Genomic DNA, 17,125 nt, shown 5'->3' on the forward strand with positions numbered 1-17,125 from the left:
CACAGAGCTTGATGTGGGGCTCGAACCCATGAGCTGTGAGATCATGACCTGAGCTGAAATTGGACACTTAACTGACTGAGCCACCCAGGTATCCATAGATTTAAGCGACATATTTATAACCATTATAGGTTATAGGAACTACACTCTACCTATATGTAGATTGGATATAGACTTCCATTCAAAGGACTTGGTAAATTACTATGTGCATGTCTTTATCTAGAAATTTTGTAATATTTAAATTTAAGAACATTCACATTTTTTTCATAGTAGAGGAAGTGATCCAAACTGTATTTCAGACAAATAACTAGAGACAATGAGGAGGATGGATTAGAAGGCAAGAAGCTATTGTCAGAGATCAGATCAGTGGTGATGGAGATAATACAGGGGGCATGGCTGAGATGTGGCCAAGGTAGACGTGACAATACAGGATGACTAATGGCAGAGCTGAGAGGCCGGGAGGAGTAAAATATGACATGGGTTTTTTGCTTAGCCAACAGAACGGAAGGTACTAACATAAACGAATAAAAGAGAGGAAAATATACTTAAGGAGGAGACAATGAGTATAGTTTGGGGAAGGGTAAATTTAAGGTGACTCCAGGAAATCCATGTGGCAACATATAGACAACTGGGCAAGAATTATTACCTGTGGTTTTGGGCAGCTGTGCACACTGAGATCCAAAGACTCATCATAAAGCCACAGAGTTAAAGAGCTGGAGATAAGACTAAAACAAATGCCTACTTCTTTGTGGTAATAAGTAATCTTAGGAAACATAGGCTATATGTGTAGTACATATATTTCTTTCATTTTAAAGTCAGGTCAAATTATAAGAGAAAATAGAAACTTTAACATGATATACTTTATTGCTGTGGACTAGAAAAGAGAGCATTTTTAGACACAGCATGAGATAAGTTGTACTGTTCTTTCTGATTATCATGCTATACTAAATACCACTCTGGCTAAACCAAGCTATATTGTCCCTTTTGAATCTTGAGTTTAAAGCACTCACACATTTGAGAGACTAGACTAAGCCTCACACTTAAATCCTGGCTTCTCCCCTCTAGTTTATTCCTCTACAGAAGAATGAATGGTGGGGCACCTGGGTGGGTCAGTCGGTTGAACGTCCAACTTCGGCTCAGGTCATGATCTCAGTTTGTGGGTTTGAGCCCTGCATTGGACTCTGTGCTGCTAGCTCAGAACCTGGAGCCTGCTTTGGATTCTGTGTCTCCATCTCTCTGTCCCTCACCTGCTTGCACTCTCTCTCTCTCTCAAAAATTAATTAAAACATTTTTTTAAAAAATGAATGAATGAATGAGTGAATATGGTGAAAGCCAGGATTACTGTGAGCTCAGCCCTGCGAACAAGAGGATCCCTCTAGGGCACTTGTCATTTCTTCCTGTCTTTCATTATACTTCTCTCTGTTCCTTTCTTTTTCACTCTCCCTCTCTAGTTCCCCCATGCTGCCATCACCCCCAAAATATTCCATCTATGTAGAAGTATCATACAGGTTACAATTCCCTTGGCTGGTAAACTTTACAGACAGTGAACGTAGTTCTCATTCAAGGATGAAAGAAGCTGCCACATTCCAGAAACCCGTCTCCCGTTTAGTGTCCAGTTTAGACTGGTTATATATAAGAGGAAGTTTAATGTGGAAGGGAAGACTTGGAACTCATGACTTAGCTAAATCAACAGATAGACATTTATATAGACCCTAGTTGCCCTACCCAAATCCTCATCTGTTTAAGGACATAATGATGATGTTCCACACTTATGTGAGAGGCACAGCAGATCTGCAGAGTGCATTTGTCAATAGATGCTCTTCTGTACAGAATCTTGGGATTTGGCAACACAATGTTTCTCTGAAACAAATTGAGTTTTAACATGCTGATCTCTTCGATTGCCTTTAATTGGCAATCCAGAAAACCCAATAGTTGATGAAGTAGAGAGAAAGTAAAAAATGCCCAAAGAATAGAATGGAAAGGTCTATTCCAAAAGCTTCCTTGCTTTTCTGATTCCTTTTTTTAAAAAGGTTTTATTTCAATCTCAGTTAGAAATACAATGTAATATTAGTTTCTGGTGTCTGATTCCTTCTAAGTTAAATGTTTACGGAGTTGCTTTATGCTTTAATCTCAAATAAAATTCCCCAAAGACCGAACATGCTTATATTCAAATGCACTTGCTCAAATGTCAATAATTAATAATATATAATAATGATACCAATTATATAGGCATTCAAGTAAATATTACAAAGTGCCATTTAAAACAGTATGGCAAACTAAGTATTATGTGAAAAACCTTTCTGTTATGGCACACTTAAAATGTTGGGTAAATTATTCAAAGTCTTTTTTTTATTTAAAAAAGTGGGTTTTTTTTTTTATCCGTAATATACAGGCAGCAAAATAAGAGAATTATCATAGTGAGTAAGCAGACTTATGGAGCTGGTATTTGCCTGATGGTATGTGCCTATCAATAGAAGTCTAGAGCTAGGAGTTTTAGTAACCAATAGGAGAAGAGAATAGGAAATGAAGCTTGCAGATAAAGTAGGGTATATGGTTTGATTAGAGAGCCTCACATACAGCAAAGATCCTGAAAGAGCAAATCTCAGAGGGTGAAGTAGAAAAGGAAATTAGCCTCCTGAGAGAACTGGCAAATGTACAATCTCAGCCTTAGCTTAGTTGAAACAGAACAACCACAAAAAAATCGAGAATTCCTTATCACAAGTCTGCATTTACTCATGTGAGTTGATGTGTTAAAAATAGCAGAAAAACAAATGTTATCCTATTTAATGGACTTTCTCATAAGCAATAAAATATCAGCGTGAGACCCATATGGAGCAAGTAAACTTTAACAATATTCTGGTTTATCATGCTTTCATTTTGGTAAAGCACATCCTCCCATAAGATTGTTCTTTAATACTTGCTCTCAAAAATTCCCTCAGAAAAATTTCTAAGGATTAGAGTTAACAATCAAGAATCACCTATACATGAAAAGAAACAAGCTACTATGAGGAAGAGTAAGCAGAAACAAATAGCTGAATTAGACTCACAAGGACTGCAGATATTAGAATAATCAAACATGGAATACAAACTAAGTAAGTTTAATAATTTAAAGAAATATAAAGAGATATTACACAGCTTATTCCTATAGAAGTGATTGGAATTTATCCAATATCTACATTAGGCTTACAAATAAAACTTCAAAATCTTAAAATCATGAAACATTTCAAGGAGAAAATGTTGAGAAAAATCGAGAATGGTAATCTTAAAACTAGACATATACAGGTCACATTTGCCTACAAGTGACAAGTGAAAAGAGGAACAACATTTCTACCAAATACTAGACAATCTTGTATGACATTACATATGTATAATCCTAACAAAAACTTTGTAAGCTAAAGTATTATTATTTACTCTTTATTACACAGTAAAGTCAGGCTCAAAGAAGTTATGTGGTTTTCTTGAGATCACGTGATGTCAATGACAGAATTGGGATTACAACCTGGCCACTGTGGTTCTCTCATACCCTGTTCTATCAATATACAGCCAAATTCTGTTCTCTGTTTATTACTTTGAAAACCAAGGACATAAAAAACCTAATTATCACAAATTCATTTGCTTGTCTTTTTTCAAGGAAGTTTCTGATAAATGATTTCATTTGATTCTATAAACAATCCCATTAGAACACACACACACACACACACACACACACACACACACACACGCAATGGAGATAGATCATCTCCACTTACTAATGAGTGATGGGCAGAGCTGAGATACCACATGGTATCCAAAGTCCCTTCTCAAGATCCCCTGCAGGTGCCTTTATGTCACAGTATGCATCTAAAGAGGTGGCAGATTGATACTGGTATGACCTACCTGTTGTCACCTTCTCTGGAGAAAAAGACCGTGAAGGTTTGAATGTTCCCTTTTGCTTCTGCAGGTGGGCGCCAGCTGAGGCGGACAAACCGACTGGAAACCAACACGGGGACCACATCTCTGGGAGCAGAAGGGAGGACACTGGAGCTTGGGATAGCTAGGAAGGAAGGAGAGGAGGTGGTCAGAGATGTTGGTGCCATGGGTGAGAGATATGCAGGAAGGCAGAGCAGACCCATTAGCAAACATAGAATGATCCATTCATAGATTATAAAGGAAGGAAGAAAACCAAGGAAAGCAAACAAACAGTAAATGGAATCAAAGCTCTATTAGAATTTCTTGGAGCTTATGAAAGGGTGGGTAATTAATAACATATATGATTCTACTGAATATTTGTCCAGTTTCCATTACTCATGGGATCCAAGACCATTAGCAAGTATTCTGTTCAGGCATGATGCAGAGGAACATAGCCATAGACAAATGCCTCAGGTAACCAAGCAGTTATTACAAAAACCTCATTCCACTCAGAGCCTGTTCACCCTGTTTTAGATACAGTTTGAAGGAATAGCAAATCAAAGTCATGGAAGCTAACAAAAAGTAGAAAGAGTTCTTATAGAATACCTGCTAGAAAGGAAATTACAGGAAAAAAAATTCTACCAGACATAAAGACATACAATTGTCCAATGCTTGTAGGGTACCACTGCATGTATAGCAAAATTTGGCAAATTGTTATTCACAGGAATAAATCATCCACAATTGGAGAACTCATTTTTTAAATATTTGGGGCATTTAAAATCTGTAAAGAAATTTTCTATCAGATGTGTGTTTGTATGTGTATGAGTTCATAATTCATTCTCTTATTTTTCCAAGTCTCCAAGGGGAGGAAACGTGTTTAACCCTGACAGGTGATGTCTATCCCTATAACACAATGACACATTTGCCTACATTTAATCTTCAAACTGGATTGTGTGGGCTGCTTTCTTCAGTTCTTTTCAAAGCTGGTCTCCATCCTTGCATTCACTTTCTCCAAGGGCTGGCTGAATCACTATTCCTGAATCACTATTCCTGCTGTGCACTACACTCCTATTAGCTGGAAAATCTACTGGGGTGAGGGAGCCTATCTTCATTCCCAGTGGTTCCAGAAATATTATCAATTGACAATACATACCAGTTATATAGAAGAAGAAGTTTTCAAGAGCTGCAGAAAGCTTTCAAAGTTATTCCTGGCCCCATAGATACTTAGCACTTCTTTATAGGTGACAGTCCCCCTTACTTTTTTGGTCAACATAGTATTTGAAACAAATGGTAGACTGGTAGCAAGTTAGTCAATCTTTTGTGGCAGAGTGGTAAGGGGAGGGAGAAAATTGATGCCTGGACATGTAGCATCTGTCTCAAAAATGTGGGTGATATGAAGCTTCCTGATAAAAACCTACACTTCCCCACAACACGGACATCTCAAACTAGCACACTGAAGTGAATTTATCCTCCCCACCACCTTCACTGCCCACTCAGCCTGCTTCTCCCCACTGGGCCACTCAACTCAGTTGTGTCTGCACCGTTCTCTCAACTGTACAGCCCAGAAACCTAACAGGTATCCCCACCCTTGACTCTCTCTCACTCATTCCTTCTAGGATTCCCCCTGTTGGACATCAGGTAAATCTACTCTGCGTTAGCTCCACTTACACACTTAGAGCCCCACCGTCATTTTGTCTTGTCAGAACTGCCACAGCTGTCTTCAAGCATCTCTGCTCTCCTTGTTCTCATCTCTCTCAAATGTATTCTCTGGACAGCCTCCTGAATAAGCTTGTAAAAAGACACATCTGGTCATATCCATCTACTACTAATTTATCCTCCGTGTCTACTCTTTACCTCAGGGAATCTCCAAACTTCAAAATCAGCCTACTGGCCTGGCTCCTGTTTATCACTTTTCTTAGTTTGGCTTCCTCCACAAAGAGGTCCTAAGAAAAGGACTTAAAACAAATCGTTTATTTGGAAGCTGATCCAAGGAACCACCGGAAAGCTGGGAAGTGAGACAGCAGGGAGTGAAGGCTAGAAAAAGTGAATTATCTGGCAGTCAGCATACTAGGAAACTGAACAGCAACTCCACTAGGGACTCTGGGGGCCAGTGTGGCATAGGCCTCAAAGTTATCTGTTCTGAGGCAAACAAGCTGAGATATTTATCTACCACTCTCCCACCACTGATTGAGGGCGATTCCAAGGGCATTAGCTTTCCTGCACAATAGCTTAGTGTGTTCCTATTGCGAGAAAAATACCATTTTGGGGAAAGGCTTGCAAGGTTTCCACAGAAACCAGCATCCGTTAGCTCTACTCATCCAAAAAGTATTCACAGAGTGCTTATCCAATGACAGCCCTTCTAGGCCCAGAGGGGACAGTAGTGAACAATAGATGAAGGCATTCCTCATGCAGTTCACATGGAGGTTCCCTGGCTCCCCCCCGCCCCCCGACCACACCTCATTTGGGTAATGTGCCGAGGTCATAACAAAGTTTGAGGGAAGCACATGTCACATGACAACGTGAACACCCAGTCATCACACCTATGAACGACAAGAGGATCTGAAGGCTCCCTGGCTTTTTGCTGCTTGCACTAAGCAGGCTCTCTCCATGAGGATACACGGGTGATTCCCCAAAGCCTCCACACAGTAGCTCCCACTCTACCAGACCCATCTCGTCCACCTAACTCCTGCTATCCCCTGTCACTTAGTTTAGTGTCGTTTCCTCTGGAAAGACTGATCCAAAGTATTTGCAAAATATCTAACAGATGATAGTTAATATCTATTATATAACAGGAATGTCCAAAGATCAATAAAATAATACAGAAACTTATTTTAAAGTAGGGTTCAACCTGACAGTAAAAGAAATGTGCATTAAAATAAAATCTAAAAAAGTCTGTCAGGATAAAGTGCATTTAAAAAAATCTGTCACAGTAGCAAGACTTTAAAGAATGTTAGTATCTACAGTTGGCCAGGATGTGACACTCTCTTACACTGTCAGTTGAAGTTTGTAAGAGTACAGTCTTTTTAGCAGTTCACTTGGCAAAATCCTTTAAAGTGAAAAATATTCATACCATCTGACCAAACATTCTCAGGTCTATAAATTTATCATTTTAAAAAACCTTAAGTAACCCATGCATCCTTGTGAAATCATAGCTCATTTTCTCCAAATGTAATACCTATACATCTTACCAGTTTAAAGTAAATGGGATCCTTACGCGATTTTTTTTTTTTTACAAAAGATTTTCTAAAAAGCAAATGTGATCAATGGTGACTTGCAAAAACCTTTTGAGAACTCTCAAGAAGTTAGACAAATGACTTGGAAGAGAAAAGGGGACAAATTTTCAGTTCCTTTTTCCTCAAAAGCACCTCACGTAGAGATGGTATCACATCCGAAATGAGTTGACTTCCCCACCCATTCAGGGGCTGCCTAGAGTCCCAGCAATGAGAGCCTGCACACAGATGCTGTTCTCCTCAGGCCTCCAGGAGTGCCTTCTCACAGAGCTAGTCTAGATGCAGATGACACAGATAAAGCTCAGAATAGAATGAATCGCGGACTCTTTTACCTCAGTTTAAACAGTCCTCGTCTGAAAAGGAACGGACACATTTTTTAACAAAGAGATGGCTTCTTTCTTTATACAGGGAATTAATTTTGTTCATACTAATCCTCCAGGCTTTCTCTCAACAGTCACTCATCTTCACATAAGGTCTCAATAAGGAACCAATCAGGACTTTTTTTCTTTGCTCTTGGAGGCCTAATCTCCAGTCTGGACCTAATCTCCCTGGCCCATTACTGTTGTCATGGTTACGGCTTCTTTATCTGTTGTCATGGAGAAGAAGAGGTGCATTTGCCACCCTATAACATAGTCTTATTATTTTTTTTGTTTGTTTTTGTAAGAATCTCTTTTTAAAAAATTATCATAGTACAATCCAGGAAAAGGAAGTGATTTCTGAAAATAATGTAAATCAAAAGAATAGTTTTAAAACTTTGGTTTCTAAATTACTAATTACTATTTCTACTACTAGTATTACTACTAACGACTACTACTACTATTTTATGATGTTATTGCCATAGCCTTGGTAACAATTATATCATTGGCTTAATTTTTCTATAAAGCCATGTTCCGTCTAGATATCAAAGAGGTTTTTTTTTTCTCTCAGGATTTTACTATATATTTAAAGACATTAGTTTTCCTCTGAGCTTATTAACTATCTGACCTCCACTCGCTATGAGGCACATGAAAGATAAGATGTATCACAAAAACACAAAAATATTTAATTTGTGTTAAGCATCAAACACCGATAGGCTTATTTCCTTATCATTCCCCATACTGTTAACTGAAATCCTATAAATGTGGCTGCCAGATCAACTCGATTTTTTTCCCACTGCATCTCCTTATTAGCTTGAAGATTTAAGTAAAATATAAATAGATAACATTAATGAAATGACAGGAACATTTAATTGTCCTCAGGGCAAACTCTATCTCTTTTCCTTTTGAATTCTTTTCTTATCATTGCTCCCTTGACTCCAAACTCTAGATTTTAATTGTCCAAATAGAGAAGTAGATAAAATTTAAGTTTTGGTTTAAAGTTTTTGTAGTTCACAAAGTAATTTCACAAACCTACCAAAAATAAGGTCAGCTGTATATGTGAAATTACAAAGACTTTTTTTTCTAAAGTTTCATGTTATTTTCAAAATTCAAAGAATCATGGCTTTTGAGCTAGTGTATTCAGAACTTTAGTAAAACTAAGAAATGTGAATTTAAAAAAATAGTGATTTGAAGCCACTTTTTATTTTAAGTTAATATGAGATAGAAGTTAATGATCTCTATAACATTTCATTAAATCTTAATCTTTACATAAAATAATTTATTGGGTTAGTATCTAAAATTGAATAATCAACATTTATTGAATGTCTATCAAGCTCCTACTGCTATGCTTGAAATGAAGAATTATTTATTTTTAAACTGTGGATTTCTCCCTAAGAGAATAGGGAACTAATTTTAAGACATAAGGTGGATACATGTAAGACAATTACTAAGTTTGAGATAGTCTCATTTTTTAAAATATTTATTTATTTTTGAGAGAGAGAGAGAGAGAAGAAGCAGGGAAGGGGCAGAGAGAGAAAGAGGGAGACACAGAATCTGAAGCAGGCTCCAGACTCTAAGATGTCAGCACAGAGCCTGAAGTAGGGCTTGAACTCACGAACTGTGAGATCATGACCTGGGCTGAAGTCAGACACTTAACTGACTGAGCCACCCAGGCAAGATGATCTCTTATTTTGAAACAAATTCCATGCTAAATTTTCAGTAAGGTGGTTGTTTATAAATCAGAACACTTTCTCACTAAGCCATTTCTATTCTGTTCCCAGAAACATATTATTTTGCAGACCTCTTATTTTACAAACTATCATAGCAGTAGTGCCATGGAATTGGATCATGCATGTATGGATTTTCTTTGCTAAGATCAATTTATGTGTCCAATCATTAATCCATTCAATATTCATGGAGGGATTAGTATGTGTAAGGCACTGCATGAAGGGCTGTTTTAATCCATCTTCCAATTCCAGGGAGGAAAGCCAGCTCAGTAATGGGTAATTCTCCCTGCCCCAGCTTCACTGTAAGGACCTATCTACTCTCACCTCTCATATTGCTCCTCTCATCTGAAGCTCTATGTTCTCAGTTGTCTTGGGCAGGGGTAAACCTGAGAAGGATACAGTGGAAGGTCTCTGGGGTCACTGACCTTAATTAGTTTCATGAAGACCTCATGCTTTCACCTCTCCTACTTTTCTGTGCCACAGCCTGAACTAGAATACTTCCCTCCAACTTCTTTTCTGCTCTGGCCTGGGCTTCTCCTTCAGATTTATGCTCAGGTATCACCTCACTGATTCCCACCTTTGCTTAAGAGCCTCTAAATCTAGACTCTCACAGGCTTGGGTGAAGTCCCCTATAGGCACTTCCTACTCTGAACTGCAATGGCCTAGTCATTTTTTTTTTTTTTTTTGGTATCCTATACCAAATTATATTCTCTGTAAGAGGAGAAACCAAGTCTAAACTGTTCATCACTCTAATCCCTAAATCTAGCACCATACGTTTAGTGACATCCTAGGCATCCAATACATTCTTGCAGTGTTAGCTAAATGAAAGGCATTGCAAAATTGTGAAATTATAATGTTGAGACTTATCAGAAAATTCCATTTCAGAACCCTCAAAAATGGGTATTTGAGATTATGTACTGGGAAGGAAGTGAGCTATTATTACAAGCTGGTCATACTAATCATGATTACTCTGCTAATAAATTACAAAGTAGATTAAAAAACTGAACTCAGAGGAAGCTTCCAAGGGAATGTAGATTTACAAAAAGACTATTTCATTTTGTACCAAATGAGAGGTGAACACATTCCTAAAATCCAACTATGTGCCAAACAATGTAGAAGATGTGCTTGTACAGGAGTAATGCCTAAGAGAAATAATGTTTTCATTAAGAAGCAGATCAGATGCCTAAAAAGTTAATTTGAGTTAACTTGTACATCTAGAAAAGAACCTGGGGATCTGTTATAGGAAGTGTGATTTTTATCCCAAAGCCATATATCAAAGAGAATTGACAGGCCAGTGTTGCATGGTAAGAAGAATCACCTATGGCCACACAAAGACATATGATGAAAAAAAAAACCTGTAAGGTGGTATTATATCAACAGAGATAACTACATCTCTCAGAGTTTGAAGTCTTTTCAAAAGACAAAATGAGAAGAAAATACTATCTGGTAAACTGGTCAACCTACACATGTGTGAATGACTTGTATTCTTTATTTTCACTTTGTTTATTTAATAAAGTACCTTTTAAAAGGGTTTATCCAAAATAGAGTGGATCTCAGGCAGCTTGGGAAGGTGGCTAGTCCATCATTTATGTAAACTAATGCACTATACTAGAAAATTACAATTAAATAGAAGGGGCGTTGGATCCCTGCTCTGCTACTTTGTGACTACATAACTTGGAAAATTATTTAGCTTCTCTGATACTTACCCTCCACATTTGAAAACTGATCCAATTTATCTGACATGCAGGCCTATGTGCTGATATAAACTAGGTTTAAGTGCTGCTCACAGAACCTGGCATATGATATGTATTCAAGGAATTGTTATTATTATTTAATCTGTCTTCAGATCCAGAAAGCAGAAAGTCTGCCTCTGCTGGCCTAGTTTCGTGATATCTTATTGGAAATCTAGGATCCTTACCAGAAAGGCTTTGGGAAGGATTTGGGCTAAATCTGATAGGTCAAGTGAGTTGGGGACAAGAGTGCTTCCTCCATGTAAGGATAAGACGTGGTCAGCTCAATCTCTCTCCCTATTTCGTTTATCAGGTTGCAGAGAAAATTCATCCTTTGTTTTCCCCTTTTTGTCAACCCACATGTCTACTTCAAGAAAAATGTACTTCATTTCAGGTCTCTTCATTCTCTGTATTTTCTTACTAATCATTGTACCCTTTCCAGCTGTCTCTATTCCAAGGCTTTGTAAGGCTAACTTTAATCATCTCTCTCATCAATGTCTCTTCCTGGCATCTTTCACCAACTGTAGGAAAACTCCATTTCTACCCTGTCCCCAGCTCCTTTTGTTTCCATCCTTTCCCTTGAGTTTATGTCATTGAATTCCTAGTCATTATTTATCCCTTCTCCACGTCTAGGGACCTGGAATGTGCCATTTCAATCATTCCCCTGTCACCAGAGCTTCCTCTAGGGACAAAGACTGACAAGCTGTGACATCTCCCCTCCCATCTCTCATGTGCCTTTATCAATGTTCACCTTATCCCAGCCATCTGGTGCTTTGTCCCAGGCTGCCATGTGATCCTTTTCTCCAGTCATGAAGAACATCTAAAGAACACATGCATTGCTGATACAAATCAGTATGGTAGGCTTTAAGAGGCAGCATTTTCCCATGCAATTTCCTTTGATAATAAGACACTACCAAAGTGAAATAGCTAACAAGCTGTGTTGTTAAGAAAAAAATAATTGAATCAGTGCTAGGTAGTCTTAATTTTTTTTTAAGTAACTGATTTTTTTCAGTAAGAAATTCAAGTTAAAGTAAGTTGAAGATAATACAAATTAAATAGGAAGAACTAAAAGTTCAAGCTATCCTCTTTAGTATTACAAATACCATTAAGAACTTTTACTGTTTCTGGATACCCAGTGACCAAAAAAAAAAAAAAAAAAAAAGTGCAATCACATTTGATGGCTCATTGATTTCCACTAATGGCAAATTTCCAACTTTGTCCATGGGATTTAAAAACAAATTTTAAAATACTTTATTTAAAGTTACTGTCTAAGTGTAGCTGTAGAAATGGTCATTGCCAGGATGGGCTAGTTTCAATGTTCTGAAATGTCTCGGAGCGTGAGAGTTTCAGAATATGACACACTCACCAAATGCCATGTTTCTGATAGATGAGAAGAGAATGGGTGTGGGAGGCAGCATCTTAGGCCAGGAGCGCATTGGCAGGGCATGGAGGTTTATTAAGCATCTTGGCTCTAACCCCTAGGTACTCATCCTTGAATTTTATAGCCACCAAAACAAATTAAAGGGAAATAAAAAGAATACAAGAGGATATAAAACTAAGATAAATTATTACTTATTCCAATTAAGTTTATAGAAGTAGAGCCTTATATCACCACTATGAAGCTGCTGCAAAATTACAGGGGTGCACAGAATGCATATGAAAGACATTTCCTTAGAACCCTGTTTCCTTTTGAGTTTGTCCTTCTAGGCCTACACATATCAGAGAAAGAGAAAGAGAAATAAAGAAAGAGAAAGAGAAAGACAGAGAGAAAGAGAGAAAGAGAGCATGCAAGAGTGAGAGAGGCTGTCCAATTCTGTTCTAGTCTCCTTTCTGGGAAGTCAGATGGGAAGCATGGAGAAATTGCAACCACAGGTGAATGACCACTCATGTAAGCTCATCTTTTTTTTTTTTTTTCCTTTTTTGATGTATTACAGTAAGGGAGACGACAAACTGTAAACCATAAAAAAGGCTTATCAGGATACTTTCAACAACAGCCAAATTATGGAAAGAGCCTAAATGTCCATCAACTGATGAATGGATAAAGAAGATGCGGTTTATATATACAATGGAATACTACTTGGCAATGAGGAAGAATGAAATCATGCCATTTGCAGCAACGTGGAAGGGACTGGAAGGTATTATGCTGAGTGAAATAAGTGAGTCAGAAAAAGACAGATATCATATGTTTTCACTCATGTGGATCTTGAAAAACTTAAAAGACCATGTGGGAGGGGGAGGGGAAAATAGTTACAAACAGAGAGGGAGGGAGGCAAATCATAAGAGACTCTTAAATACGGACAACAAACTGAGGCTTGATGGGGACGTAGGAGAGAGGGGAAATGGGTGACGGGCATTGAGAAGGGCACTTGTTGGGATGAACACTGGTTGTATGTAAGCAATGAACCACAGGAATCTACCCCAAAATCCAAGAGCACACTTTACACACTGTATGTTAGCCAATTTGACAATAAATTATATTAAAAAAAAAAGAGGTTTACTGGCCTGAACCTAGCAGTAATACTTCGAATCTATTAAATAGGCAAACAAAAAGAACAACAATCAGAGATGGTTAAGTAATAAAAATATATTATATAATCATAAATTGTGGCTGTGCATCAAATTCCAGTATTCTTTCTGGTCAGTCTAAATAGAACAGTATTAACTCCTACAAAAAAAGATGGGTCTTTTTAAAAGTCCTGTTTGATTTTTTAAATAATCAATAAATGTGTTGATTTACCCAAAGACCCACATCAAATCGAATTAAGGTTGGTAAATTTATTGAATAATTCCAAATATAACATAGGGCATGTGAAAATTCTGAAATACAGGATACAGGGATTCAACTATAATAATAAATATTTGTTTTAAGTTTGATTCTTGGTTGCTATTATAACTAAAGCAAAAAATATATTTTTGGCCTAAATTGACATGTTTATCATCATCAAGAGGCATGATGGATGATATTTTTTTTCTGGAGCAAAGTGAAAAGAATCAAGGGATTAAATAGGAGGCAGACTATTTTGTCTTTCAGGCAGTAGCTAGACAGTTTATCTTCTCGGGTGCAGATAGGTTGTAAGATTGCCACTACTAAGGTTCTATCACACTGGGAAACAACAATATCTTCCATCTTTGTCCCTTTTCCTGTTTGTTTTTCTACTTCTTTCTTTCTCTCTTTTTTCTCCAAAGCTGATTCATCCAAATTCAAGACAGTATTTGGAACTCAGTGGTAGCCACACTGTTCACTTTGTGGGTAATAGCTGTGTTTAAAGATAATATAATACAAAAAAAAAAGTTTGGAATTAGGATATTAAAACAATGGAAGTCTGTGCTAGAGTCACTACTGATTATATGACTTTATTATCATGCCTTCTGTCTCCAAGTTTTTTTCTATTGTCAAAATGTATGGGGAGGCAGTTGTAAGAGTATGACATAATAAAAGAACCTACAAAGAAAATATCGATAAATATTACTATATTGAAACTAAAACTTCTATATAGAAAAACATAATAAATGAGACTGAAAATGCATGACAAACTGGAATAATATTTTTACTAATATTACAAAAGATTGCCTTTTCCAATATGCAAACAGCTGTCACAAATTAATTAAGAAAAGAAAGTAAGAAAAAGTGAGAAAAGATGGGGAAACAGTATGAACGCATGCAACTTTCATTTCAATATGTTTGAAAATTCCTATTATCTCATCCTTATAATAATTACTGAATCCACCAAAAATAATTCTTTCACTATAAGGGTTGTCAACGTAAAAATACAAAGTACTGTGGCCTTCATCTTCAATAATGAAAACATTTGTTAGGTTTCAAAAGAGAAGGAAACCATCATTTCTCCAACCTTTGGTTATGTAATGCAAAGAGTAAATTGTATTCTATATCCACAGGAATATTTTGACAAAAGAGAAAAAAATGACCTGTACAAAGTTGAGAGCTTAATGCCACACTTACTGAAACATTCCTAAATTACTCAATTTAGTTTGGGATTCTGAAGCTAATTCTGTAATAAGCATGAAGAGATGGTTATGAAAGTTAACTAAATGGCCTCCAGTTCCCTCCATATTATAGTTGTGTCTGAACAGAGATCAAAATGTGGTATTTAAATAAATTCACTTAGGGATAACTAGAAAATAAAACAAACAATCAAAGTAAGAGGTATTAAATGAGACTTCTGCCCTCTCTGCTGCTCTGCTGTATCACAATCCAAACGTGTAAACTATCTCCCCTGGGGTCCAATTCTCTTCCATACAGATAAGGCATGGGAAATTTGGTGACTGTATGAGTTTTATTGTTGAACTCCCTCTTAGCAATTAACCCAGGTTTTCAAGGGAGGAGGTATTCTTCCACAGGCAGCAGCATATAGCTATATTGCCTTCTAAAGCTATCTACATGTGTGCTAGAGAATTAACAAAGAATGTGTTATAAACTTACTAGATCTTGGTCAGATTGCTGATTGCAGCCATTAAAGAGAGGTAGGGAAGCTACAAAGTGGACTAGATGTAGTAACTTGTTCCCAAAGAAAAAGAGTAGGAAAAGGGAAAAATAGTAACTTGATGGTAAGACCCTGGCAAACTTCGTTCTGCTTAACCAAGTGGTGAACGTGACCATCCCCAGTGATGTCATATGGCTATCACATATCCTTGAGTACTTCACCTCTGCAGTAGTCTTTCCAAAACCCAGAAACCCAGTTGAAATTATGAGGAAAACTCAACACAAACCCAGATTGGGAGATACTCTACAGGATAACTGGCCAATATTCTTCAAGATAGTCAAGGTCAAGAAAAACAAGGAGCACCAGGAACTGCTACAGGAAAAGAATACTAATGAAGCATGACAACTAAATATAAGGTAGTACACTGGATTGTATCCTCAGAAGGAAAATGATATTAATGAAAAAAACTGAAGAAATCCAAAGAAAGTCCAGAGTCTAGGTCACAGTAATGTAACAATGTTGGTGTCTTAGTTTTTTATTTTTATTTTCCATTTTAATTTTAATTCGGTATAGCTACCATACAGTGTTACAGGTGTACAACATAGTAATCCAACAATTCTATATGTGCCTCAGTGCTCATCACAAATGCACTCCCTAACCTCGTTCACCTATTTGACCCATTCCCCACCCACCTCCCCTCTGATAACCCTCAGTTTGTTTTCTATAGTTCAGATCTGTTTCTTGCTTTCTCTCTCTCTCTCTCTCTCTCTCTCTCTCTCTTTCTTACTTTGCTTTGTTTCTTAATTTCCACATATGAGTGAAATCATATGGTATTTGTCTTTCTCTGAGTGGCAAATTTCACTCGGCATTATAATCTCTAGATCCATCCGCACACACACACACACACACTCCAGATCTTATTTATCTATTCATCTATCGATGGACCCTTGGCTGCTTCCATAATTTAGCTATTGTAAATAATGCTGCAATAAACATAAGGGTGCACGTGTCCTTTAAATTAGTGTTTAACTGTGTTAAAATTAAAATTGTGTTAAAAAAATCTTAGTGTTTTTGTCTTCTTTGGGTACAGAACTACTGGATCATATGGTAATTCTATTTTTAGTTTTTTGAGAAATCTCCATAGAGTTTTCCACAGTGGCTGCACTAGCTTGCATTCCTACCAACACTGCACAAGGGTTCCTTTTCCTCCACATCATCACCAACATGTTGTTTCTTGTGCTTTTCTTTTAGCCATTCCAACAGGTGTGAGGTCATAACTCATTGTGATTTGATTTGTATTTCCCTGATGATGAGTGATGTTGAGCATCTTTTCTTATGTCTGTTGGCCATCTGTATGTATTAAATAAATGCCTGTTCATGTCTTTTGCCAATTTTTATTGGACCATTTGTTTTTTGGGTATTGTGCTGTGTGATTATTTTATATATTTTGGATACTAACCCTCTTTGGACATGTCATTTGCAAATATCTTCTTCCACCCAGTAGGTTGTCTTTTAGTTTTGTTGATTGTTTCTTTTGCTGTGAAGAAACTTTTTATTTTGATGTAATCCTAATAATTTATTTTTGCTTTTGTTTCCCATGCTTCTGGAGACATACCTAGAAAAAAATGTTGCTATGGCCCATGTCAGAGAAATTACTGCCTGTGTTTTCTTCTAGGATTTTTATGGTTTCAGGTCTCACATTTAAGTCCTTAATCTATTTTGAGTTTATTTTTGTGTATGATGTGAGAAAGTGGT

At 37.1% G+C, this 17,125-nt stretch overlaps 1 protein-coding gene and 1 non-coding gene across 5 annotated transcripts in view; both read right to left on the minus strand.

Annotated features, from left to right (window-relative positions):
* The window catches only part of DCC (DCC netrin 1 receptor), a 1,147,297-nt gene that overhangs the window by 336,549 nt on the left and 793,623 nt on the right, over window positions 1-17,125 (minus strand). For all 4 annotated transcript variants that reach the window (XM_040478797.1, XM_040478799.1, XM_040478798.1 and 1 more), the window contains exon 8: window positions 3,874-4,030. In XM_040478797.1, coding sequence (XP_040334731.1) covers window positions 3,874-4,030 — 157 coding nt within the window. The remainder of the gene's footprint in view (window positions 1-3,873; window positions 4,031-17,125) is intronic.
* On the minus strand, window positions 6,341-6,444 carry LOC121033247 (small nucleolar RNA U13). The gene has a single exon (XR_005791779.1). It is a non-coding gene; the product is annotated as a small nucleolar RNA U13 (small nucleolar RNA).

Source organism: Herpailurus yagouaroundi, unplaced genomic scaffold, assembly GCF_014898765.1.
Source record: "Herpailurus yagouaroundi ecotype Mexico unplaced genomic scaffold, PumYag 142, whole genome shotgun sequence".
Classification (NCBI taxonomy): Eukaryota; Metazoa; Chordata; class Mammalia; order Carnivora; family Felidae; genus Herpailurus; species Herpailurus yagouaroundi.